The sequence below is a fragment of the Blennius ocellaris genome, assembly GCF_963422515.1.
Source record: "Blennius ocellaris genome assembly, chromosome: 11".
Taxonomy (NCBI): Eukaryota; Metazoa; Chordata; class Actinopteri; order Blenniiformes; family Blenniidae; genus Blennius; species Blennius ocellaris.
Window position 1 is genome coordinate 5,534,042 of NC_137660.1, and position 27,489 is coordinate 5,561,530.

The 27,489-nt window shown below is 45.3% G+C and overlaps 1 protein-coding gene across 1 annotated transcript; it reads right to left on the bottom strand.

Moving 5' to 3' along the window:
• Positions 1–27,037, bottom strand: drd4a (dopamine receptor D4a; the record flags this gene model as incomplete). The annotated part of the gene is made up of 4 exons (XM_080505523.1): positions 1–206; positions 6,110–6,684; positions 20,423–20,535; positions 26,762–27,037. 4 exons carry the CDS (start codon positions 27,035–27,037, stop codon positions 1–3), a joined length of 1,170 nt encoding a protein of 389 aa, XP_080361649.1.
• Between the last annotated feature and the right edge of the window lie 452 nt (positions 27,038–27,489).

Genomic DNA, 27,489 nt, shown 5'->3' on the forward strand with positions numbered 1-27,489 from the left:
TCAGGAGCAACAGCCGTTGAGGAACTTCTTGAAGAAGTTCCTGAACTCCGTGTTGAAGACGGTGTAGATGACGGGGTTGAGGGCGCTGTTGAAGTAGCCGAGCCACGTCACCACACTCATCAGGGCCGGCGGCACGTAGCAGTCCTCGCAGCGGGCGCGCATCGTGTGGAGGACGAAGAACGGCGTCCAGCAGAACAGGAAGGCACCTTCGAAAGAAGAAGAAGAAGAAGAAGAAGAAGAAGAAGAAGAATCTAAGACAAGAGATTGTCGGGGCTGCTGGACTTCATGCTGCGTGTTAGAAGACATTTCGCCCTGAACACAAGTGGCGACATCAGTTTGGGTTTCTCTTGACCCGACTGGCTTTTCAAAGATCTGTCAGGGATTAATTTCTCTACTTCAACCTGATGGGAAAATCTGTTTACATCTTCACACGAGACCCGGGGTGGCCAAACCACGGCTCTTTTGGTTAAGAGTGTGTGTCCCCTGAAGACAGGAAGACACTGAGGCCAGTTTACACGTCCCCACGGTTTTACAGAAATGGATGTTTCCCCCTCTTTGTTTACAAAAAAAAATTCATTTACATGGACCTGCATATACACCTGGTTCAGAGCTGCTATGAGCAGCCAAACCAATAGGGGGCAGTGTAACAAGGAGCATGAAGCCATGATAGCCAATAGGAGTCCTGGAAAAAAAAACAACAACTGATGAGTTATTTCCTGTTCTTTCAGTGAAAGTTCATTTGTTTGGACTGATAAAGAGGCGAAGCTCCTCCTGAATGTGGCGTTGGAATAGAAAACAAATGAAGCACAAGAATAAGCAGCTTTCACTGGATCCAGTTTCATCACAGCTTTTAAACTGTAAACACAGGTCGCACACAGACCACACTTCGTCACATATTGTGACATAAATCACCCCCTCCCCTCCACTGTGGCCGGAGTTTTCAGAAATCGTTGTTTGTGGAGATTCGTAGCTGTGTTTATGTGTAAATACAAGACATGTCACTGTTTTATTAATACCCAGGTACGTGTAAACGTGGCCTCAGTGTGCGTCTACTCATGGAGGTCCATTTGTGTGTGATGGATTTTCATTTGATGTCATTTGGCGTTTGTGTGAGGGAGTTTGTTTTTAAGCACACGTGTGTACGATGTGGCTCTTTGTAGGACCGCCATCATTTTTGTGGCTCTTCGGGTACATGACGAGAACAACGATCTTTTTTCTCCCCAGCTTTCTCCAAAAAAACCCTCACCCTAACCCAGTGGTTCTCAATTATTTTCTGTCATGCCCCCCCTAGAGGACAAACATTTTTTCAGGCGCCCCCCCCCCCCGAATTGTACTACCATTGAGAACCTGATAATATTTATTTATTTATCTGTATAAACCACTGTATGAGTTGCTGGCACCAGCATTCTGCATACAATCGCCTGATTATCAAAATAAATTAATAAAATGAGCTGGAGGCCCTTTTTTTTATCGTTCAAGCATGAATAAAGACACTAATACTGAAAGTCGCGCCTGCCTCACGCCCCCCCTGACACCCCACCACGCCCCCCCAGGGGGGTTCGCCCCACCATTTGAGAAGCACTGCCCTAACCAAACACACCAAAATTGCACTTAGAATTTCAGAAGTACATTCCTGCTCATAAACCTCTATATAATTCTAGATCTATAGGTCTATGGCCCTGCTAGCGTCAGTAGCCTCTGCAGCTCCACCGGAGCTTGTGGTCTCTGATTGTTGTGGTTATTTGATGACATCATAGACCACGGTGGAGGGGGGGGGGGGGGGGGGATTACATCATCTTTTTTCCACAGATCATTTTTGCCATCTTTGCCGTCCTCACCCAGGGGGTTGGACGGCACAAGCCAGCGTTTTAAAATTTCCCCACTCTGGGACACGCGTTTTAAAAAACCTGTTTTCACGGTTCTGAAACTGCCTCATGTGGTCGACAGGCCAGAAAGGCCCTGAGTCTCTAACTGCCCCCCATATAAGTATTTTTTTAGAGAAAGTATTTCGAAATTACTTTTTTAATTTAGTTTATTTTTTAACAAAAGTAATTTTCATTGTAACAAAGTTTAATTGAGGTTTTTCTTCACCTGCTAATACCAAGCAGCCAGTGGAAACCTTCCTCTGGGAATTCTGCTGCCAACATTTACTCAAGTAAGTTTTCTTCTGTGCTCTCCGGGGGAGTCTGCCAAACCCACCCCCGAGAATTAGCGGCACACTGGAACGTGCGTCTGAGCGAGCCTTACGTAATAATTGGATTTCCCATTAAGTGGCTGCGAGGATTAGCTGCAGTGTGCTACAGGGAGGCGCTTGCATGCATTAGGTCCTAGGCTGGCTGCTATTATTAGGCGCGCCTGTCCTGACGGGTGTTAGAGCCTGTGACCGAGCGGCTGCAGCGAGGCCTTCAGGTGCCTCTGATCGCTCGTTGTCGTGCCGCTGCCCACGGCACTGCCGACCGGAATAGCAAAGCAGGAATGTCAAGTACAGATGGACTGCTGATAATGACCCAGCTCAAACTCCAGCTGAAGCCAGTTTGATGTCCTCATGCTCGTTGAGGTGATTAAGTTTGTGCATGAAACTGATTCTGTGGCCGTAATGTGGTTCCTCATCAAAGCAAAGCATGTCCCATCGGTGACCAGATCGTAGTACGTCACATTAATGGTACAAAATGAAGCCTGGTCCAGCGTTTGAGGTCAGCTGGTGACGGTTTGTTTGCCTTGTGATGGACTGCTCATGCGTCCAGGTTGAACCTGCCTTCACACACTAAAGCTCCTGCAGACTGTGCCTGTTTCAACTATCTCACAAGTTCACGGCTCCACAGTACGACACCAATCAAATGAACCTCAAATGAACCACGACATGAAGGTTACTGTGTGCAGATTGCACAGTGAAGATAAACACGCTGAACCACAGCCGACGACGAATAATGTTTGGAGAGAAACCCTTTAAAAGAAACACCAACACGGCTGCCCTCAGTACTTGTTGGCCTCTACCTGCATTTGACGTCATTTTATAACAAAACACACGACATGTAAACGTCACAAACAGGTTGCAGCAGCAGCAGCAGACACAGTCGACACGAATACCTGGCATAGTCTGATATTGATCGCAGGTTGCTTCTGGTCGCAAGATCATGACTCCAGCCGTCCTTGAACTGTGTGACTCCACCTGTTTTTTTGTTTTTTGTTTAGATTTCACCTGAATTCTCCTACGATTGCTGTCCTCCGGTCAAAAATCCCACACTGCGTCGGGCCTTTAGCTGGGATCAGATCCAGAACATATAGAGTTTATAGAGTCTTTCTATCTCCACTTCTGCTCAGTTCTGCTCCTCACAGGGAGCTTCATCTTTCTACAAAGTGAGGAAAACTTCTGAATGGTAAGAAACATCCCATCCTCTGCAGGCCACTCCTCTCCGTCTGGTGTCAAAAATATGATTCAATTTGCTTAATTAGTCTTTGTAAATAATCATTTCTTGTGTACTTCAAAAGTCAAGTCAATCATAAATCCTAATAAAAAAAGCAGATGATTCTCAGAAAGAAGAAGAAAAAAACTGAACATTAAAAAAAAGTAGCTTACGTTTAATATTTAGGAAAGAAAAAAAAGATCGGCACCTACACTCTTATTAATAAACAATATCTGAAATAATGAGACACATTTTGAGAAATAAATGTGAATTTGTTGCCCGGCTGAGCTTCCCTTTGAGGCCCCTGACGGAACGGATCACTTTCCAGAAACAATCAGTTCATCGTCATGACAGAGAAGACAAGCAGCTCAAACTGAAGACCGTTTCCATCACATCCTCCACGTCCTTCGTCCTCCCGCAGAGGGACAGAGCCATCAATCTGCAAGGCGTCCAGACCCATCCATATATGGATTCAACCTATTTCACAGTCTCACCTCTGCATAAAGTGTGTTTTCTGAAGGTCAGCTCTATGCAGGACTCGTCTCTCTGGATTCACCAAGACAAGCAAAGCATTGTGGGAATGAGTCACTGACTGAATAAAGGAGATTCTTGGTGTCTGCAAACATTATGACCAAAAAGAGCCGTTTTCACAATTTTCCACCACGTAAAATTTGTCTGGAGCCACAAAACATGTAAATGTTCGAAAATTAAGTAAAAAAAATTCATAAATTTATAAAGTGTTTTCAGTAAAGTTTTGATATTTTATTAAATTTTTAGCTCTTGTAGCCATTTTTAGAGATTATTCCTTTTTTTTTCGTGGATTTGCCCATTTTAGCTTTTTAAAGCATCTCAACTATTTTAGACACTTAAGTTATTTAACCATTTATAGCCACTGTGCGTTTTCTCCTGGTTTGAGAAGTTTTTCATTTTCCTTTTTCCTCCTCTTTTTTTCTTTCTATTTTTCGCACTGTCTTTCCATTTCCTGTTTTCCTTTTTTTCTTTTCCTGATTAAAAAAAACACTTTCAATTTTAATAATTTTGTTTTTACTTTTTATTAAAAAAAAAAAAAATTATGCAAATTTTTATATTTTATCTAAAAAAGTAAAACAAATAAATACATTGGTATTTCCAGCAATTCTGTCTGTTTAGACCAGGAGCAGTGTGGTATTCAAATGAAATAAAAATGTAAGAAAAACATTAATAAATAATTTTCTCTAAACATCCTGGAGCTGCTGCAGAGGAACCACATGTGGCTGCAGGTTGCAGAGCCCTGCTCTAAACGGGACAATCTGAGCCAGCAATCGGAAACCATTCACTCAGTTTGATTAAAAAAAAAGTGCTGATGTGAACATAGTGAGGTGAAGCGGTTCTGATTTGAGTGTTAAAATGTTTTTGGTGAAGCATCCTCTGTGTTTAATCAAGAATGGTCTGAACACCTGAAAAATATGAAACTAAGTGTGAACTAAGGTCGCACAATAAATAATTTCAAATTTATTGCTAAATCAACATTCACAATCTGCAAATCGTAACTGAATTTATGTCCACAACCTTGTTCCTAAATTATACTTCATATAATACTTTTGATCTTAGCCCGCTGGCCCTGATTGAAACACCACTGCACGCTACTGCCAATACCTCTTAAAGCCCACGTGTGTAAAACATGAAGACAATGATGACTGATTAAAAAGCCGACTGGCTGATGGAGACTTCCTGAAGATAAAACCACTGAACTCACTGTTGACACCTGATGAGCAAACATGGAATTACTTCAAACGTACACATTGTACCCTAAAGGCCCCGGGCAGCACAGAGCAGGACAAGAACAGACTGGACAAGCTGGTCAGGAGGGCCAGCTCCGTCCTTGGCCCCTGGCCCCTGGACTCTGTGAAGGAGGTAAGCGACAGGAGAGTGGTAGTTAAGGCTCCTCCATCATGGACAACACCACCCACCCACTGCACGGGACTGTTGAGGAGCTGAGGAGCTTTCAGTGGCAGACTGAGACCCTCAGTGCAGGACGGAGCAAGTCCTTCATCCCTACCGCTGTTAGACTGGACAACAAGACTGTAAAGTAACATGCAATACTACGTGCAATAACCCCTGTATCTATGCCACTTTATCTGTGCCACTTTATCTACGTCACTTAATTGACCACTTGTTAGGACTGAACCTGCACTGCCAACACTGGTATTATTTTTTACTATAGTATGTTCATTGTACTTTATTCTACACTTTGCCCCCCCCCCCCCCTATTTCATCTTACTGTATATTTTGCTCCTCTTAGAACTTATTGTACTTTATTATAGTCTGTGATTTTTATCTTATTTTTAGTCCTATTTTTTTAATCTACTTATTATTACTCTTACTGTAAATATTTTTGGTCCTTAGGGTTCTTGATAGTCATTGTATTTAAGATACCTCTACTCTTATCTAACTGTTTGCACATTTCTTGTCTTTCCTACTCATGAGTCCTTAAGAGCAGAATGTAACAAGTACATTTCTCCTTTGTGATCAATGAAGGCTTATCTTATGTTATCTTATGTTATCTTATCTTATCTTAAAGGCTCAATGTGACCAGAGAAAAGAACCAATAAGACAACTTAACTTGGAAAAACCACATTCCCTCGCCTGGACCCCCACACAATCAGAAACACAATGAATTATGAATATCAGTGAATTGCAATGAACTATCAGTTATCAGCACTCACCCACGACGACAGGCAGCACCTTCATGGCTTTGCGCTCCCGGCTGTTGATCTTGGCCCTCTTCCTCCTGCGGGGGTCGGGGTTGAACTTGATGTCGGAGAAGCTCACGGTGGGCACGGGGCCGTCCTTGAAGGGAGGGTCCGGCGACGGGAAGGCGGACGGCTCGTCGGGCGTCTCGGTGGGCTCCCGCTCGATGATGGGCGGCAGCGGCGGCGGCAGCGAGGCCAGCGGGGGCAGCGAGGCGGCGGCCTCCTGCAGCTTGCGGCAGGCCTGGATGCTGTTCTTCAGCTTGGCCTTGCGCGCCTCCTCCCAGCGCCGCAGGCCCCGGAACATTCCGCAGTACAGCATCACCATGATGGGACAGGGGATGAAGAAGGAGCACACGGACGAGTAGACCACGTAGTCGCCGTTCTCCAGTTTGCACTCGGTGGGGTCGCGGCCTGGAACGTTGTTGATGCCGAACATGATGGGCGAAGCCACGGCCAGAGCCAGGATCCACGTGGCGGAAAGCAGCACCGACTGACGCATGTCCACGTGCTTCCTGTTGTAGTTGAGGGGGATGGACACGGCGATGAACCTGCAACAAGTCAAACTCACAACGTCAGAAACACAAAAATACAACTACTATAGATGCTGGAGAAGCGTGTCTAATGTGTAGTTGTCATTGAAATAGAACTTTGACTCAACATACTCACGATAGTGGTTCAACATCACACGTAATAGTCACAGTAATACTAACAGTGGTGTGCAGTCAGGGGCAGCAGGGCTAGCGCTGCTCGCCCTGTCAAAAATGATTTTTCTTTCTTTTTTAATAATTAAAAAGTGATTCTGAAATCTGAGTCTGGAATCAATTGGTGACGTTAGCAACTTTATCCAGAAGACGACTGGTTCTATTTTGTGGAGCTCAAATCTCCTTTGTCCTCTAAACGCATCACAGCTCCTTTCCTCTGCTGGGGCTAGCAGAGGAATGCATTGCTAACCTCCGATTGAAGCTGGATGCTGCAATTGGGTTAAAATGTTGAGTGACAGGATCATCAGCCAATCAGATTTTGATGTGTTATTGACGGAACGCCTTAGTGCCAGCAGAGTTTCCAGTGCTAGTCTTGGTGTCGTCATTGAAATGAGCTTCACTGATTGGCCCATGCGCAGGTGTTGATGACGCACTGTTATTATCTGCTACTCTGGAGTGATGGCTGAATATTAAAGTGATTAAACTGACTCAAACTAAAAAGTCAAAGTTCTCCCTCAGTGTCAGTTCTTGACATTTCTACAGTCAACGTAAATTCAGTTTATTCTTTAGGTCTGCAAACTGTATTACCAGAGGAGCCTTTTCTGCCAAATGTCATTTGTTTGGAGCCACTGTTGGGATCTCACAAGACCACAGAAAGTTTGTTCATTTCTAGGGAAAGACAATTTTCATGTGTCATGATACACAGTCATGACACATGAATTTGGACCCAGGAATGTGATTGACCATCACACCCACTGGGGGGGACCTTTTGCCACAGCAGACCCATGCAAATCCTTCCCCACTTTCTGCTCAAAAGACACTTCCCCCATGCACTCAGCCAGTCACCGATTGGTTGAAGCTCTCAGGATTTCACACCTTCAAATCCACAAACATTCAACAAAAAGCCTGCAAAATCAGTCTTGCGGAGACTCTTGCTCCGAGTCTTCTCCTGTGATATCTCCATATTTCATCCATGTTGTGAGCACCATCACACACTGTATTAGTGCTCAGTGGTTTCACACACACACAACGTTTGAGGATGTGGACAGCCTGAGAGACCAGATTAAAGTAAACCCACAGGTCTGTGCAAATCTGTGTCACGGCAGGAAAGAAAATCCAGCAGCGAGGTGAAGGTGAAAAGAGACACTGAGAGGTTCTTATAGAGGCATAAATCTGGCACGCACACAAAATGTATTACACATACATTTGCTTTGCTTCTCAAATCAATAGTCTGTATACACAAAATACTGGATGCCAATTGTGAGTCTCCACAGTTCTTTAAGATGCAGGACTGGTGTTGCAAATGCAAACTGACACTTCAGTCTCTGCATTGCTGAACTCTTTATGTTTATCACACCGGGGCTGAAATCACATACGGTTGTATCCTGTGATGACTAAAACATGGTAGCTGAGAATATTTAAAGGAGGCTGGTCTTGTTGGAACTAGTTTAAATGTTGTGTGGTGAAGTGAGAGGAGACACCATGTGAGATCCAAAGAGCTGATTGTAGTTTGTAGCGGTGTATTAGTCTGCGAAGTGATTTAAAAAGATCTCAAAACAATTTGAAACCTTCCATTCCACTGCCCTGATTTTGTCCTCACTCTGCATACTTGTTGATATTGTTTGTTTAATGCGGTTAATATTTGCTGTTCACCTGCAATGAAATCACTTTCTTTTCCTGTGATGAATAAAAACAAGATTAGACATCAAAATGTGTTTCTTGTTAAAGAACTAAATATTGAATGCAATTTTTTCATATAACTGTATGTCTACCACACAACGGACGGTGGAACTAATGACATTAAAAGATTTTCACTCAGCATTTACAGACACCAGAACACAGTCATTCATCCACTTATACTGATTAGTCACACTTTCACGTCTGGGGCTTTTTATAAATCCCCAAAAAAGTTCAGTTCAGAAAAAAAACAAACAGTGTTTTGGGCCCCAGAGATTCCTATTTTAATGTCTATAATGTTTAATTGTGTCCACTTCAAAAAAGAGTTGTGATTTTTTTTCTTCTGAGTTTCTGCAGAGAAGAAGCCTTATTATGAAGGATGGCTGTCAAGTCCAAAACTGCACGGAGTACTCGTACTCAGATAAACTTTCCAGATAAAACTCAATGAGTATTACGTAACATCGCCCACCAGTGACGTCAGCAGCAGGGAGAGGATGAGCGATGTCCACAGTTTGGAGATTCGCTAATATTAATGATAATCACAAAAGTAAGAAATCATGTTTTGACAAAATATTAAGAGGAGAAAGACAGTTGGTATAACAACAGCAACGTCAACCACAGCAACTTCATCACCAGAGACGTTTGGAATAGCAGAGTTTAAACGATGTGGCTCAGTAGTTTAACGTATCAGGCGATCAGGACGATTTTAACTACAGGCTGTGCTACATGCTACATGTGGTGCTACATCCTACATGCTACATGCTGTGCAACATCCTACATGCTGTGCTACATGCTCCATGTGGTGCTACATGCTACATGCTGTGCTACATGCTACATGTGATGCTACATGCTGCATGCTGTGCTGCATGCTACATGCTGTACAACATGCTACATGCTGTGCTACATGCCGCATGTGTGCTACATGCTACCTGCTACATGTGATGCTACATGCTGTGCTACATGCTACATGCTGTACAACATGCTACATGCTGTGCTACATGCTACATGCTGTGCTACATGCTACATGTGATGCTACATGCTGCATGCTGTGCTGCATGCTACATGCTGTACAACATGCTACATGCTGTGCTACATGCCGCATGTGTGCTACATGCTACCTGCTACATGTGATGCTACATGCTGTGCTACATGCTACATGCTGTACAACATGCTACATGCTGTGCTACATGCTGCATGCGTGCTACATGCTACATGCTTCATGCTGTGCTACATGCGATGCTACATGCTGTGCTACATGCTACATGTTGTGCTACGTGCTGTGCTACGTGCTGTGCTACATGCTACATGCTACATCAAATCAAATCAAACTTTATTTCTATAGCCCTTTATAATCACCCGGTGATATCCAAAGGGCTTTACAACAAAGCTAAAACAATACATTAAGAAGAAAATACGAGAATAAATACATAAAAACAAAAAATAAAATAGAACACAGGTGCTGTCTGTGGGAGGTGCGGCGGTGCTGCAGGTTGGTGAAGCCATCCAGAAATTCATAAAAACAGAGCATGCAGAATAAAATAAAATACTCTGCCCTAGACAGAGTTAAAATCCAACTTAAAAAGGTGAGTTTTCAGTTTTGATTTAAAAAGGCCGAGATCAGTGATGGTGCGAATGTCGGGGGGCAGTTTGTTCCACAGTCTGGGAGCAGCAACAGCAAAAGAGCGATCGCCCCACTGTTTATATCTCCACCTTGGAATGTCTAGAAGAAGCTGACCTGAAGAACCAGGGCCCTGCCAGGGTCACGTAGGGTTAAAATGTCAGACAGGTAAGAGGGACCCTGGCCATTGATGGCATTAAAAACAAACAACAGAAGTTTAAAATCGATTCTGAAAGGAACTGGAAGCCAGTGGAGAGACGACGGCACAGGGGGAATGTGTTCAGTCTGGATGAGTTTGTTAAAAATCTGGCAGTGGCATTTTGCACTAATTGAAGACGTGTGATGGAAGACTGGCTGAGGCCCACATAAAGACTGGCTGAGGCCGACATAAAGACTGGCTGAGGCCCACATAAAGACTGGCTGAGGCCCACATAAAGACTGGCTGAGGCCCACATAAAGACTGGCTGAGGCCGACATAGAGGGAAGACTGGCTGAGGCCGACATAGAGGGAAGACTGGCTGAGGCCGACATAAAGACTGGCTGAGGCCCACATAAAGACTGGCTGAGGCCCACATAAAGACTGGCTGAGGCCGACATAGAGGGAAGACTGGCTGAGGCCCACATAGAGGGAAGACTGGCTGAGGCCGACATAAAGACTGGCTGAGGCCCACATAAAGACTGGCTGAGGCCGACATAAAGACTGGCTGAGGCCCACATAAAGACTGGCTGAGGCCCACATAAAGACTGGCTGAGGCCCACATAAAGACTGGCTGAGGCCGACATAAAGACTGGCTGAGGCCCAACATAAAGACTGGCTGAGGCCGACATAAAGACTGGCTGAGGCCCACATAAAGACTGGCTGAGGCCCACATAAAGACTGGCTGAGGCCCACATAAAGACTGGCTGAGGCCCAACATAAAGACTGGCTGAGGCCCACATAAAGACTGGCTGAGGCCGACATAAAGACTGGCTGAGGCCCACATAAAGACTGGCTGAGGCCGACATAAAGAATGGCTGAGGCCGACATAGAGGGAAGACTGGCTGAGGCCCACATAAAGACTGGCTGAGGCCCACATAAAGACTGGCTGAGGCCGACATAGAGGGAAGACTGGCTGAGGCCCACATAAAGACTGGCTGAGGCCCACATAAAGACTGGCTGAGGCCCACATAAAGAATGGCTGAGGCCGACATAAAGACTGGCTGAGGCCCACATAAAGACTGGCTGAGGCCGACATAAAGAATGGCTGAGGCCGACATAGAGGGAAGACTGGCTGAGGCCCACATAAAGACTGGCTGAGGCCCACATAAAGACTGGCTGAGGCCGACATAGAGGGAAGACTGGCTGAGGCCCACATAGAGGGAAGACTGGCTGAGGCCGACATAAAGACTGGCTGAGGCCCACATAAAGACTGGCTGAGGCCGACATAAAGACTGGCTGAGGCCGACATAAAGACTGGCTGAGGCCCACATAAAGACTGGCTGAGGCCGACATAAAGACTGGCTGAGGCCCACATAAAGACTGGCTGAGGCCGACATAAAGACTGGCTGAGGCCCAACATAAAGACTGGCTGAGGCCGACATAAAGACTGGCTGAGGCCCACATAAAGACTGGCTGAGGCCCACATAAAGACTGGCTGAGGCCCACATAAAGACTGGCTGAGGCCCACATAAAGACTGGCTGAGGCCCACATAAAGACTGGCTGAGGCCCACATAAAGACTGGCTGAGGCCCACATAGAGGGCATTACAGTCCAGTCTGGAGCTAATAAAAGAGGTATCGCCTTCTCAAGATCCTGTTGATTCAGGAACGGCGTTACTTTGGCCAGGAGACGGAGCTGATAGAAGCTTTGACAACAGAACTAATCTGTTTATCAAATTTAAGACCGTTGTCGAACGTTACCCCAAGATTTGAAACAAGTGGTTTAAAATAGGGGGCCAGAGCACCAGAGTGTGTTTTAAAAACATTCACCATAGGTGATGTGCCAAACAAGATGCATTCTGTTTTTGTGTCATTTAAATGCAAAAATGTTGTGCTACATGTTGTGCTACATACTACATGTGGTGCTACATGCTACATGCTACTTGCTGTGCTACATGCTGTGCTACATGCTACATGCAGTGCTACATGTTAAATGCTGTGTGTAGCGGCTCACACAGCTGTGTTCCTAAATGCTACTCATGATTAAAATATGACTGGTTCGTGTGCGGTGAGGAGGTTCACAGCAGCACATAGCCTTCACATGTGGTTTGCATATGGAGTATAAATCAAGCTTTATGGCATTAAATAAGTACTCATATCTGGACTCGGAGGTGCTAAGGAAAGAGCTGACATCACATGAGTCCCATCAGGGACTAATTCAGTCTCTCCTGACAGTCGTGGCTGGGAGGCGTAAGGACGGCGCCGCCACAGGAGGAACGGTCTTCGGTGTTGGGAAAAAAGTGGTCAAAACGTCCGCAAACTCCATGCTTACAGTAGCAGTCTCCTGTTGCAGCCATTTCATTGGGGTTGATTGATATTTCTTTTTTTTTCTTTTTTCTGGAATTTTAGCCTTTTAGCAGCTCTATCCATTCCTACTCTTTTAAACATTTGGTTGTTGAACCATTATTAATCGTTTTAGCTATAATTCCAAAATGTTTGTGTCTGCAGTACACAGAGGACAGTACACCTCGTCTATCTACACACTGCGCTATGCGAACTGGAGGCAGGGGTCACCAACACGGTGCTCGGGTAACCAGGTCACCCCAAAGACCACAGGAGTCGCCCGCAGGCCTGTTCTAAAAATAGCGCAACTTACAAGAGAAGTGCGTCGAAAATGTTATTTTATTCTGTTGCTACTCTTTTTCAATCACAATAGTATTTCTATAGATTTAAAAATGACAATATCTTACAATATATTAGAATGCACTACATATGCATTATATGTAATATGCTGCCCAAATGCTGAGGTAAACTCCAAATAATAATATGATCTGGACAACTCGCCACTCACTCCTCTTCTCCATCAGTGATTAATCCTGACCTTCTCCCAAACCGGTAGTGGAGGCATAACTCTTCATTGGAGTACTGATTTAGATCAAAGTTAAGTCCACAGTACACAGAAAACAGTGCTGTTAAAGTTAACGGTGGGTTAAATGTGTTTAACGGCTGGTTAAAAGGTAACCCAGTTTTGAAGAACCGGGCCGAGACCTTTTGAAATCAGTCCCACATGGATGAATCAGATGAAAGCCACCAGCGAGCAGAAGGTTTCCTGCAGTGTGTGAACATCAGCAGATCCTCTGACCAGCTTGTCCTGAATTATTCAGGTTCTGCCGTCCAGTTAAACCTTGGAAATGCTGCTTCAGAAAGCTGGGACTATCACCATCAGTCTGCGTTAGCATCACCAGGCCCGGCGCTCTCCCATGGAATCACATTTTGTGGAGCTGGAGGACAGGACTCTTCTCATCCCTCAACATCGGCCCAGACTTCAGATAATCTCATTGAGTAGAACTCAGGAGTGAAGCTGGCGGTTCTCCGCTGCAGACACATCCTTCATTTGGGCCTTTAAATTGTCCATTTCACTCCCATTCCTCTTCTCCCGGGGCTTTAAAGAGAAACACACTTAAAGGCCGTGGTCATAATTTCATATTAGTGTAAACTGTGGCAGACGTTCCGACGGAGAACCGACGGTGTTGCTGAATCATCGCTCAGCGTTGACGAATCCTTAAAAAGACATTAAAACGACTCCAGTCTGTTGGTAAAGCTTCTACTTTGACCTGCTGCCTTCAATCACTTTTCCTCTGATCTTCATCCGCCTGCTCACTACAGTGAGACAACCACCTACTATCTGCTCACTACAGTGAGACATCCACCTACTATCTGCTCACTACAGTGACACATCCACCTACTATCTACTCACTACAGTGACACATCCACCTACTATCTGCTCACTACAGTGAGACATCCACCTGCTACCTGCTCACTACAGTGAGACAACCACCAACTATCTGCTCACTACAGTGAGACATCCACCTGCTACCTGCTCACTACAGTGAGACAACCCCCTACTACCTGCTCACTACAGTGAGACATCCACCTGCTACCTGCTCACTACAGTGAGACAACCACCTACTATCTGCTCACTACAGTGAGACAACCACCTACTACCTGCTCACTACAGTGAGACAACCACCTACTATCTGCTCACTACAGTGAGACAACCACCTACTATCTGCTCACTACAGTGACACATCCACCTACTATCTGCTCACTACAGTGACACATCCACCTACTATCTGCTCACTACAGTGAGACAACCACCTACTACCTGCTCACTACAGTGACACATCCACCTACTATCTGCTCACTACAGTGACACATCCACCTGCTACCTGCTCACTACAGTGAGACAACCACCTACTACCTGCTCACTACAGTGAGACAACCACCTACTATCTGCTCACTACAGTGAGACAACCACCTACTATCTGCTCACTACAGTGACACATCCACCTACTATCTGCTCACTACAGTGACACATCCACCTACTATCTGCTCACTACAGTGAGACAACCACCTACTACCTGCTCACTACAGTGACACATCCACCTACTATCTGCTCACTACAGTGACACATCCACCTGCTACCTGCTCACTACAGTGAGACAACCACCTACTACCTGCTCACTACAGTGAGACAACCACCTACTACCTGCTCACTACAGTGAGACAACCACCTACTACCTGCTCACTACAGTGAGACAACCACCTACTATCTGCTCACTACAGTGAGACATCCACCTACTATCTGCTCACTACAGTGACACATCCACCTGCTACCTGCTCACTACAGTGAGACAACCACCAACTATCTGCTCACTACAGTGAGACATCCACCTACTACCTGCTCACTACAGTGAGACAACCCCCTACTACCTGCTCACTACAGTGAGACAACCACCTACTACCTGCTCACTACAGTGAGACATCCACCTACTATCTGCTCACTACAGTGACACATCCACCTACTATCTGCTCACTACAGTGACACATCCACCTACTATCTGCTCACTACAGTGAGACAACCACCTACTACCTGCTCACTACAGTGACACATCCACCTACTATCTGCTCACTACAGTGACACATCCACCTGCTACCTGCTCACTACAGTGAGACATCCACCTACTACCTGCTCACTACAGTGAGACAACCACCTACTACCTGCTCACTACAGTGAGACAACCACCTACTACCTGCTCACTACAGTGAGACAACCACCTACTATCTGCTCACTACAGTGACACATCCACCTACTATCTGCTCACTACAGTGAGACAACCACCTACTACCTGCTCACTACAGTGACACATCCACCTACTATCTGCTCACTACAGTGAGACATCCACCTACTATCTGCTCACTACAGTGAGACAACCACCTACTATCCGCTCACTACAGTGAGACAACCACCTACTATCTGCTCACTACAGTGACACATCCACCTACTATCTGCTCACTACAGTGAGACAACCACCTACTATCTGCTCACTACAGTGACACATCCACCTACTATCTGCTCACTACAGTGAGACAACCACCTACTATCTGCTCACTACAGTGACACATCCACCTACTACCTGCTCACTACAGTGAGACAACCACCTACTATCTACTCACTACAGTGACACATCCACCTACTATCTGCTCACTACAGTGACACATCCAGCTACTATCTGCTCACTACAGTGACACATCCACCTACTACCTGCTCACTACAGTGAGACATCCAACTGCTACCTGCTCACTACAGTGACACATCCACCTGCTACCTGCTCACAACAGTGACACATCCACCTGCTACCTATTCACTACAGTGAGACGTCCACCTGCTACCTGCTCACTACAGTGAGACATCCACCTGCTACCTGCTCACTACAGTGAGACGTCCACCTACTATCTGCTCACTACAGTGACACATCCACCTGCTACCTGCTCACTACAGTGAGACGTCCACCTACTACCTGCTCACTACAGTGAGACATCCACCTGCTACCTGCTCACTACAGTGAGACGTCCACCTACTATCTGCTCACTACAGTGAGACATCCAACTGCTACCTGCTCACAACAGTGACACATCCACCTACTATCTGCTCACTACAGTGACACATCCACCTGCTACCTGCTCACTACAGTGAGACGTCCACCTACTATCTGCTCACTACAGTGAGACATCCAACTGCTACCTGCTCACTACAGTGAGACAACCACCTACTATCTGCTCACTACAGTGAGACATCCACCTACTACCTGCTCACTACAGTGACACATCCACCTACTATCTACTCACTACAGTGACACATCCACCTGCTACCTGCTCACTACAGTGAGACGTCCAACTGCTACCTGCTCACTACAGTGAGACATCCAACTGCTACCTGCTCACAACAGTGACACATCCACCTACTATCTGCTCACTACAGTGAGACGTCCACCTGCTACCTGCTCACTACAGTGACACATCCACCTACTATCTGCTCACTACAGTGAGACAACCACCTACTATCCGCTCACTACAGTGAGACGTCCACCTACTATCTGCTCACTACAGTGACACATCCACCTACTATCTGCTCACTACAGTGACACATCCACCTACTATCTGCTCACTACAGTGAGACAACCACCTACTATCCGCTCACTACAGTGAGACAACCACCTACTATCTACTCACTACAGTGACACATCCACCTACTATCTGCTCACTACAGTGACACATCCAGCTACTATCTGCTCACTACAGTGACACATCCACCTACTACCTGCTCACTACAGTGAGACATCCAACTGCTACCTGCTCACTACAGTGACACATCCACCTGCTACCTGCTCACAACAGTGACACATCCACCTGCTACCTATTCACTACAGTGAGACGTCCACCTGCTACCTGCTCACTACAGTGAGACATCCACCTGCTACCTGCTCACTACAGTGAGACGTCCACCTACTATCTGCTCACTACAGTGACACATCCACCTGCTACCTGCTCACTACAGTGAGACGTCCACCTACTACCTGCTCACTACAGTGAGACATCCACCTGCTACCTGCTCACTACAGTGAGACGTCCACCTACTATCTGCTCACTACAGTGAGACATCCAACTGCTACCTGCTCACAACAGTGACACATCCACCTACTATCTGCTCACTACAGTGACACATCCACCTGCTACCTGCTCACTACAGTGAGACGTCCACCTACTATCTGCTCACTACAGTGAGACATCCAACTGCTACCTGCTCACTACAGTGAGACAACCACCTACTATCTGCTCACTACAGTGAGACATCCACCTACTACCTGCTCACTACAGTGACACATCCACCTACTATCTACTCACTACAGTGACACATCCACCTGCTACCTGCTCACTACAGTGAGACGTCCAACTGCTACCTGCTCACTACAGTGAGACATCCAACTGCTACCTGCTCACAACAGTGACACATCCACCTACTATCTGCTCACTACAGTGAGACGTCCACCTGCTACCTGCTCACTACAGTGACACATCCACCTACTATCTGCTCACTACAGTGAGACAACCACCTACTATCCGCTCACTACAGTGAGACGTCCACCTACTATCTGCTCACTACAGTGACACATCCACCTACTATCTGCTCACTACAGTGACACATCCACCTACTATCTGCTCACTACAGTGAGACAACCACCTACTATCCGCTCACTACAGTGAGACAACCACCTACTATCTGCTCACTACAGTGACACATCCACCTACTACCTGCTCACTACAGTGAGACAACCACCTACTATCTACTCACTACAGTGACACATCCACCTACTATCTGCTCACTACAGTGAGACATCCAACTGCTACCTGCTCACAACAGTGACACATCCACCTGCTACCTGCTCACTACAGTGACACATCCACCTACTATCTGCTCACTACAGTGACACATCCACCTGCTACCTGCTCACTACAGTGACACATCCACCTACTATCTGCTCACTACAGTGGAACATCATCCAGCTTCCACTGTGTGCAAAATGCTGGAAAATCCTGAAAACCACATTTGTTATTATTCCCCAGAAGTTAGATCATCTGGACTGGTATTCAGTTTCTACGTCCATCTCCCCGACCTCAGTCCTACAAGTTTCTTAACAAATCGTCAGATGATTTGAAGGATATCGACGATCCTCAGAGGAGAAATACTATGAACCTTCTTGTATGTACAAATCACAAAGTTGATAATTGTTCGGGAATTATCCCCACAACTGTTGTAAAATTTAACTTTAATATTCATGATTCTCAGAGGAGGAATCCTACCGACTTTGGTCATTTTCTGATGTTCTTCCATTTACCAAAGGTTCATACATGTCAGATGTTTATCAAGTATTTAAACAATAGTTTGATTGTTTCTGTAAATGTTTACTTCCCTATTTGTGATCGTCAGATGATGAATCCTAATAACTTTGGTCATTTCCAGCTTTCTTCCCATGATACCATGAGGTTGATATTTTTGTGTCGTCTTTGATAATTACTCAGATTACTCAGATTTGTTCTTCCAGCATCCTTTGGTTGATATTTTTGTATAAATATAATTAAATACTAAAATGTGACCCAGAGGATGAATTTCAGCCCTTGTGGCCTGATCTTTCTGTCCAATTTAATATCTGAACAACTATTGGATGGCGTTTGTTTAAATTGGCTCCTATATTCTTGATCTTCAGAGGTTAAACACCAGTGATCTTGGGATTATTAATGTCATGCCATCCAAAGAAAGCCCAATGTATTTTTATCCCCATTAGTAAGTATATAAACAATTATTAGATGACTGGTATTAAAATTAACTTGGATATTCATGCTTCCTCCAACTGTGGTGATTCCCTGTTTAATGACATTATGAGATCTCCTTCTGAACACATTTTGAATGATTAGTCATAAGAAAGTGACCCAGATGTGCTCCCCAGAGGATGAATGATGTGTTTATTTACTAGTCAGAGTTTTCCTATGATTTCACTGCGATGTTGAGACATGCAGTAAAGTCTGAGGACAGGATGTGACACAGATATCAATGATTCCCACAGGATGAATCCCAGTGACTTTGGTGACTCTTCCTCTCTTTTCCTGCCACCAGAGGCTTTACTTCAATTTTTCCTTTATAAAATATCCATATGAATTTCTTCTCCCACCACCGCAGGCAGACATTATTTCAACCTTTACAACTGTATCTCCACTCCTGAAATTTGACCCAGATATCAAACTCCCCAGAGGATGAATCCAACTGAACCGGCGTTTCTTCCACACAGGATGTTGGTATTTATAGTGAAATATCTCAGCAGCTATTGGACTGACCTCTGTGTTCTTGTTCCTCAGAGGACGTGTCTGACGGCAGGAAAGTAATGAGCTCCTTTCCAGCTTCAGAGGACTTTGAATGGATGGTATTTAGTTTTGTGTCTTATGCTGACGACATAATGAATTCTAACAAGGGTGAGCGTTCTTGATAAATGCGTTTATATGTTGTTAGAAACAGAGAGATCCTCTTGATTCCTGCTGAGCAGATCATGATCCCGGTAGATCCTCCTTAATCTTACAGGGCACAGGTCAAATCATGCTTTCTGTTTAGAGGCATTTCAAACCTTTACTCTGCCTGACTGGAACAATAATACAGATTTTTTGCTCACATGGTTTGTTTTGTTTGTCTTGTCAGACACATGAAATCATGTTCATGTTTCATAAATACTAAATATCTCCTAATAAATCAACTGCATACATACTCATTACTAATAAAGTTTGATGCAACAAAATGGCTCAAACATATCAAATTGAAGTTGTGTTATTTGCATGTACTCCTGTAATTAAGTGGAGCTGTTAAAAATGACTTGAAGTGATGATGTTGATTCAGAGATCAATGTCCATCCACGTTATAGTATTGCTGTGCTTTAGAAGTTGGTGATCACATTGACTGTTAATCAATGATGTTTGATGTAAACTTAACTTGTTTGTTTATTAGTAAGTGGTCATAATGTTGTGGTCGACTCACAATCCTTCAAGGACACTAAAAGCTGGGTCTCTTTTCAATCCGTCAGCAGCTGCTGTATAGTCTTAACTTAGATTATTTTATTTTAATTGTTTAGAGATTGAACCAAAAAGTCACGTCGACTTTTCCTTCAATGTGTTTAAATTGAAACTTTGTTGCTTTGGGTTGATTCACACGAAGAAGTCAGGAGCTCTAAGGAAGAACGTGTCCTTGTTGCTAAAGGTGTGACCACTGACCGGTCGATGCTGATGGCACAGAGGTTGAAGATGGAGGCGGTGCACAGCATCACATCCATGGTCATCAGAGCGTCACAGATGGTGGTGCTGAGGGTCCACACGCCGTCCTGGAACTGGAAAACACAGGAACACCAGGTCGGCTCAGGAATGGACTGTCAAACCACCTGAGACTTTAATGGACTCTGAAGCATTGGCTCCAATCTGAGAGTGAGGGCGCTCCGACAGATAACATGTCATCTGACGGCGTCTGAAACGGCTCATTGGAAAATGTCATCTGTAATGTTTTACACAAACTTGCTCCAGGGCAACATTGTAGTGGAACTCTTCCATTTTGAAGCACCAGATAATGCTCTTGGTGCTTCAGACTGGAAAAGGACTGTTGTGTTCTGTTTCCAGGAGACATAAACTTTCCTCTGGAGTCACATTACTTCTGGTTTCAGAGCTGCAATAATCGATCAGCACTGATTTTTCACTGGAGCACATGTTTTCATGCTCATTATAGAAAGAATCTACACTTGAGCTGCGTTCTGACCTGCTTGTCATCATAATGACTTGCTTTTGGGAGGCGCCAGTGATTATAAGAGTCTTTATTATTTCTGAACATTAAATTTCATCACCTTCAAACATGTGCTGTAGTACTGGAGACCTGTTGTTTTCATGAGCTTGTCTCCACGAGGCCTCAGCCTCTTAAAGTCTTGGTCTTGGGATGCTCTAGTCTCGGTCTTGACTCGATCGGGGTTCGGTGGTTTTGATTTCAACACTACCTTCAACATAATTGCAGTGACAGTGGGAAATATTGCAACACTGGCATTAACAAGTTAAATACTCCCAAAAAGACAGGAACTTGTTAGTGTCCGTAGGTGACCGCAGGTCTTCATTCGAGAAAATGTATATGTATCGTCCCACCAGACTCACCTGGTCCCACTGCTGTTCAACATCTACTTTCTTCCACTGCCTTGCCTGGTATTACTGCACATTGACTACTTTGGGCTTTTGTTAATGCACTTGAAAGGTGTTTTGAATCATTTTGCTGATGAAATTTGACTTTGAAATAAAGTGTCTCTGGCTTCATATCAGAAAACCTTTAACGTAAACTTTAACACAGTATAACCTTACAATGTGAAATCTGCTTCATAATGTGAAACATCAATTTATCATGTGAGGTTTGATATTGGAATTGAAAACTTTATAGAAGTAAAACATGATTATACACCATTAGATTATATTTCGCTGTGATAACGCATTAAAGTGGACAATTACTTTTGCTGGGTAAGAACCCCTCAATAATAATAATAATATTTTAACTTTCTTCTACTGTCTACCATTGACTGTCTCCACAACTCACTGTCCTTCCCTGTCTTTAGAACCCTCGTCTACTTTCATCACCTCCTGAAGCCTCGACTGTAGCAGCTTCAAGTCCTCAATAGCACATCCACACCTCTGCTGCCTGCCAACTCACCTGCCGCAACTCCTATGACCACGTCACCCCCGTCCTCCACAACGTCCACAACATCCACAACCTCCACAACATCTACAACCTCCATAAACATCTACAACCTCCAGGACCTCCACAACCTCCACAACATCTACAACCTCCACAACATCTACAACCTCCACAGCCTCCACAACCTCCAGGAACTCCAGGACCTCGACAACATCCACAACCCGTTCAAAGTCCTCCTCCGGACCACCAAAGCCCTCTATGACACCCCTCCATTCCTAAAAGATCTGCTCCACCACGAGACTACCTCCCCGAGACCCCCGCCTCCAGACCCCCTCCCCCAGACTCCCTCCCATAGACTCCCCCAGAAACACCTGGACATCATCAAGCAATTACAACAGTTGTGTTTGGGGGTGCTACCACCCAACACCAACACTGAGCAGAGAGGAAGAAAAGCATGACGAATAAGGAACCCTGCTCTCTGATTGGTGCTTACTGAGAGCAGAGACTCCGCCCCTTGAGCCGGCGAGTGGCCAATGGTAAGCAACTGTAATATAAAGTCTTCAGATCAGTTACCAATTAACTTCTTCCTCACTGTTTCTTCCTCACTTCTTCTTCTTCCTCACTTCTTCTTCTTCCTCACTTCTTCTTCTTCCTCACTACTTCTTCCTCACTTCTTCTTCTTCCTCACTTCTTCTTCTTCCTCACTTCTCCTTCCTCACTACCTCTTCCTCACTTCTTCTCCCTCACTATACCTTACTCACTACTTCTTCCTCACTTCCTCTTCCTCACTTCCTCTTCCTCACTTCCTCTTCCTCACTACCTCTTCCTCACTTCCTCTTCCTCACTACCTCTTCCTCACTTCTTCTTCCTCACTACTTCTCCCTCACTATACCTTACTCACTACTTCTGTCCTCACTGTCCTCACTTCTTCTTCTGGTCCGGACCAGACAGTGCTGGTGTGAAAGCACTCCTATGCATTAGTTTTAGTGAAACGTTTCCTGATAGTAAAAACCAAATCCAAACGACAGAAGGAGGATGAAAACTGCTCAAAGTGAGGGACATGGTGGTGAGTGAGGGGCCCCGGCTGCTCTGTGACCCCTGGAATGAATCCAGCCTGAAGAGGAATGTACCCCCTCAACTCTGGAGACAAATACTGACACACAATGGCTGCACAAAGACGGCAGTTCAAGCAAGGGGTTGACCAAAGGTCAGTGTGTGTGTGTGTGTGTGTGTGTGTGTGTGTATTGGGGATGGGGGGGGGGGGAGATGGGGATCATATTGAGTGTCTGTGAAGGCAGCAGACTGAGAGTGATGCTCAATACACATGTGACAAGTCACATGAGATCACGCTGCCTTTCTGACACACACACGCACACACACACACGCGAGGTTTGACTGATTCAGGCAAAAAGTTAATAAAAGTAATTATGAATAATATAATGTTATTTAACTAAATAACTACATACATACATACATACCAAGATATACAGACAAATTAGGTAATGAATATAAAATTAAAATCAAAAGTAAATAAAGGAAAACAAAATCACATCAATTAGGAAAAATTTGAATTAAAAAAAATATCATTGTAAAATGTAATTATTTAAATCAGAATCAGAAAGATTGTATTGCTCGATACTATAGAAATATACATTTCCACAGAGGAATTTATTTTGGTGTGTGGGAGCAAAACACAAAACAAACAAACAATATATGCACTAAAAAAGTAATGTGACTAAGTGTTGGTGGGTGTTCAAGTGGGGTAGTTGGGCCGTTGTTCGTATGTTTGACTGCAGTGGATTAAAATACACAGCACCATAAATATAAAGAAAATGTATGCATCTTCTATCAAGTTTTAAAAGTTTGTTCAAAATACTCTATACATCATATTGATATTGATATTCTATATTTTTGTGATTCAGTAGATTTCTTTTCTTTTCCTCCCACCAGATGGACCTCAGATCATCCAGACAACGGCGTCACTCGGAAGAACAAATAAAGAAAAGTGTGATGTGCAGAGTATCGGAGGAGTTTTGAATGTCTCCCCCGACTGACTTCCACTGAGCAGGGTAGCATGTTGCCTCCAACAACACACTGCCTGATGACCTTTCTTCTTCCTTAAATCAGCTGTTTGTGTTGGATTCAAACAGAAAAACACTGACAGCTGAGCTGATTGTCCTGCTTCAGGTTTCCCCTCAGATAAATCTGTTGAGGCCGACTCCTGGCTCAGGGAGCTGCTGACTGGGTGTGTCCTCCACCGTTCCTCTTCACTGTCAACTTCAATCCCATATCAAATAAAGAAAAACTATCTATAAACATACATATAAAATGTTGAGATGAGAAGGAACATATTTTTAATGTCGCAAAGTAGAAGTTTAAAATGAATACTATTTTTTTGATGTGTGAATATCTCCACTTTTGAAAACCCACTTCATAACCCAGTCCTTTTATGTCATTCCGATGTTTCGATTTATCATTTTCATGCTGTCCATGAATAATATGGAGCTTTTTATGAATCATTTAAATGTGTTTTTTCTATCATGCAAATGTTTTGACTTGACGTAAGAAATGGATGTGACGTCACTGAGCAGGAATGTTCAAGTCAAAATTCCACTATCCCATATTAGTTTGCTTTTGAACTAAGGAGATTACGAAGGAGTATTGTTAGATAAATGAACCTCGGCCCATTACAGACAGGAAGACAGGAGGTCTGATCCACATCTCAGCCGTTTCGTCTGTCCTCTTTCCAATAAACCCAACAGCAAACTGCCCTTTCTCTTTATTTTCACCTTCATTCTCATCAGTGCAGTTTGTTTTTCTCACAGGGAGATGAGAAGCAGAGACAAGGACATCTTTAAGCCTCTTTAGGGGTCTACAGGGTCTACAGGGTCTATGGAGTCTACAGAGTCTATCAGGGTCTACAGAGTCTATCAAGATCTGCAGAGCCTAAAGAGTCTACAGGGTCAATCAGGGTCTGCAGAGTATACAGGGTCTATCGGGGTCTACAGGGTCTATCAGGGTCTACAGAGTCTACAGAGTATACAGGGTCTATCAGGGTCTACAGGGTCTATCAGGGTCGACAGAGTCTACAGGGTCTATCAGGGTCTACAGGGTCTATCAGGGTCTACAGGGTCAATCAGGGCCTACAGAGTATACAGGGTCTATCAGGGTCGACAGAGTCTACAGAGTCTACAGGGTCTATCAGGGTCTACAGCGTCTATCAGGGTCTATCAGGGTCTACAGGGTCTACAGCATCTATCAGGGTCTACAGGGTCTACCAGGATCCACAGAGTCTACAGGGTCTATCATGAGGTGTGATCAGAAGTGATCAGCTGTGATGAGGAGTGATGAGGAGTGATTAGGTGTGAACAGGTGTGATGAGATGTGAACAGGTGTGATCAGAATTGATCAGGTATGATGACGTGTGAAAGAGGTGTGATGAGGTGTGATCAGAATTGATCGAGTGTGATCAGAAGTGCTCAGGTGTCATGAGATGTGATCAGCTGTGATGAGGTGTGATGATGTGTAATGAGGTGTTCTCAGGTGTAATGAGGTGTGATGAGGTGTGATGAAGTGTGATCAGATGTGCTCAGGTGTCATGAGGTGTGATGAGAAGTGATCAGCTGTGATGAGGTGTAATGAGGTGTTCTCAGGTGTGATTAGGTGTCATGAGGTGTGATGAGGTGTGATCAGGTGTCATGAGGTGTGATCAGAAGTGATCAGCTGTGATCAGGTGTGATGAGGTATAATGAAGTGTGATCAGGTGTGATCAGGTGTGATCAGGTGTAATGAAGTGTGATCAGGTGTGATCAGGTGTGATCAGGTATAATGAAGTGTGATCAGGTGTGATCAGGTGTGATGAGGTATAATGAAGTGTGATCAGGTGTGATCAGGTGTGATCAGGTATAATGAAGTGTGATCAGGTGTGATCAGGTGTGATGAGGTATAATGAAGTGTGATCAGGTGTGATCAGGTGTGGCAAGAAGTGATCCAGTGTGATCAGAAGTGCTTCAGGTGTGATCAGGAGTGATGAGGTGTGATCAGGTGTGATGAGGTGTGATCAGGCGTGATGAGGTATGATCAGGTGTGATGAGGTATGATCAGAAGTGATCAGGTGTGATGAGGTATGATCAGGTGTGATGAGGTATGATCAGAAGTGATCACGTGTGATCAGGTGTGGTGAGCAGAAGCGCTCAGGTGTCATGAGCTATGATCAAGTGTGATCAGGCGTTATGATGTATGATCAAGTGTGATCAGGCGTTATGATGTATGATCAGGTGTGATGACGTGTGATGAGGTGTGATCAGAAGTGATCAGGTGTGATGAGGTGTGATCAGGTGTGGTGAGCAGAAGCGCTCAGGTGTCATGAGCTATGATCAAGTGTGATCAGGCGTTATGATGTATGATCAGGTGTGATGACGTGTGATGAGGTGTGATCAGAAGTGATCAGGTGTGATGAGGTGTGATCAGGTGTGGTGAGCAGAAGCGCTCAGGTGTCATGAGCTATGATCAAGTGTGATCAGGCGTTATGATGCATGATCAGGTGTGATGAGGTGTGATGAGGTGTGATGAGGTATGATCAGGTGCGGTAAGGTATGATCAGGTGTGATCAGGTGTCAAAGTGTGATGAGGTGTGATGAGAAGTTCTCAGGTGTGATGAGGTGTGATGAGGTGTGATGAGAAGTGCTCAGGTGTGATGAGGTGTGGTGAGGTGTGATAAGATGTGCTCAGGTGTGATGAAGTGTGATCACATATGATCAGGTGCGATGAGGTGTCATCAGGTGTGATGAAGTGTGATCAGGTGTGATGAAGTGTGATCAGGTGTGATGAGGTATGATCAGGTGTGATGAGAAGTGCTCAGGTGTGATGACGTGGGATCAGGTCTGCTGTCTCACCTCCGAGTAGACGAACAGCGGCAGCACGAGCACCGCCAGCATCAGATCCGACACCGCCAGACTGACGATGAAGTAGTTGGTGGTGGTCTTCAGCGCCTTCTCCTTGAACACGCTCAGACACACCAGCAGGTTCCCGCAGATGATCACCACGATGAGCAGGACGCCGAGCACCAGAGCGGGCAGGTTGCGCCCCTCCGCCGCCGCCGCCGCCGCCGCCGCCGCCGCCGCCGCCGCCGCCTCCTCCTGCGCGCTCAGGCTCAAATTGTTGTTCGCCATGCGCGCCGCGGCTGCTCCTCCGTCGGTCCGTCCCGGTCCGAGCCACAGCAGCGCGGCCAGCCGGCTCTCATGAAGCCGGGAGGAACCGGCCCCGGCACTGCGCTCTCATCCCGGTGTCCCCTTCACCCCGAGACCGAGGAGCTCCGGTGCGCTCCTGCGCGCTTTACGCAAACCGCCGTCCGCTCAAGTGGGACGCACACAGGTTCTGTGACGTGAAATATTCATCCGAACATCTGTTCGTCCTCCCCGTCTTCGTCACAGAGCCGCTTCACGTCCATGAATCACCCGCATGAAAAGCGCAAACGTTTCTCCAAAGACGCACAGGAATATTGGGGTGAAGCCCGGCTCTCCTCGTGCCCTGCCCGGCTCTCCGGCACTGTGTGGCGGTATGGAGGTGTCCGCGGCTCCGCCTGTGTTCACCTGCAGCCGGCTGAAGACCACCGGGGCCAAAT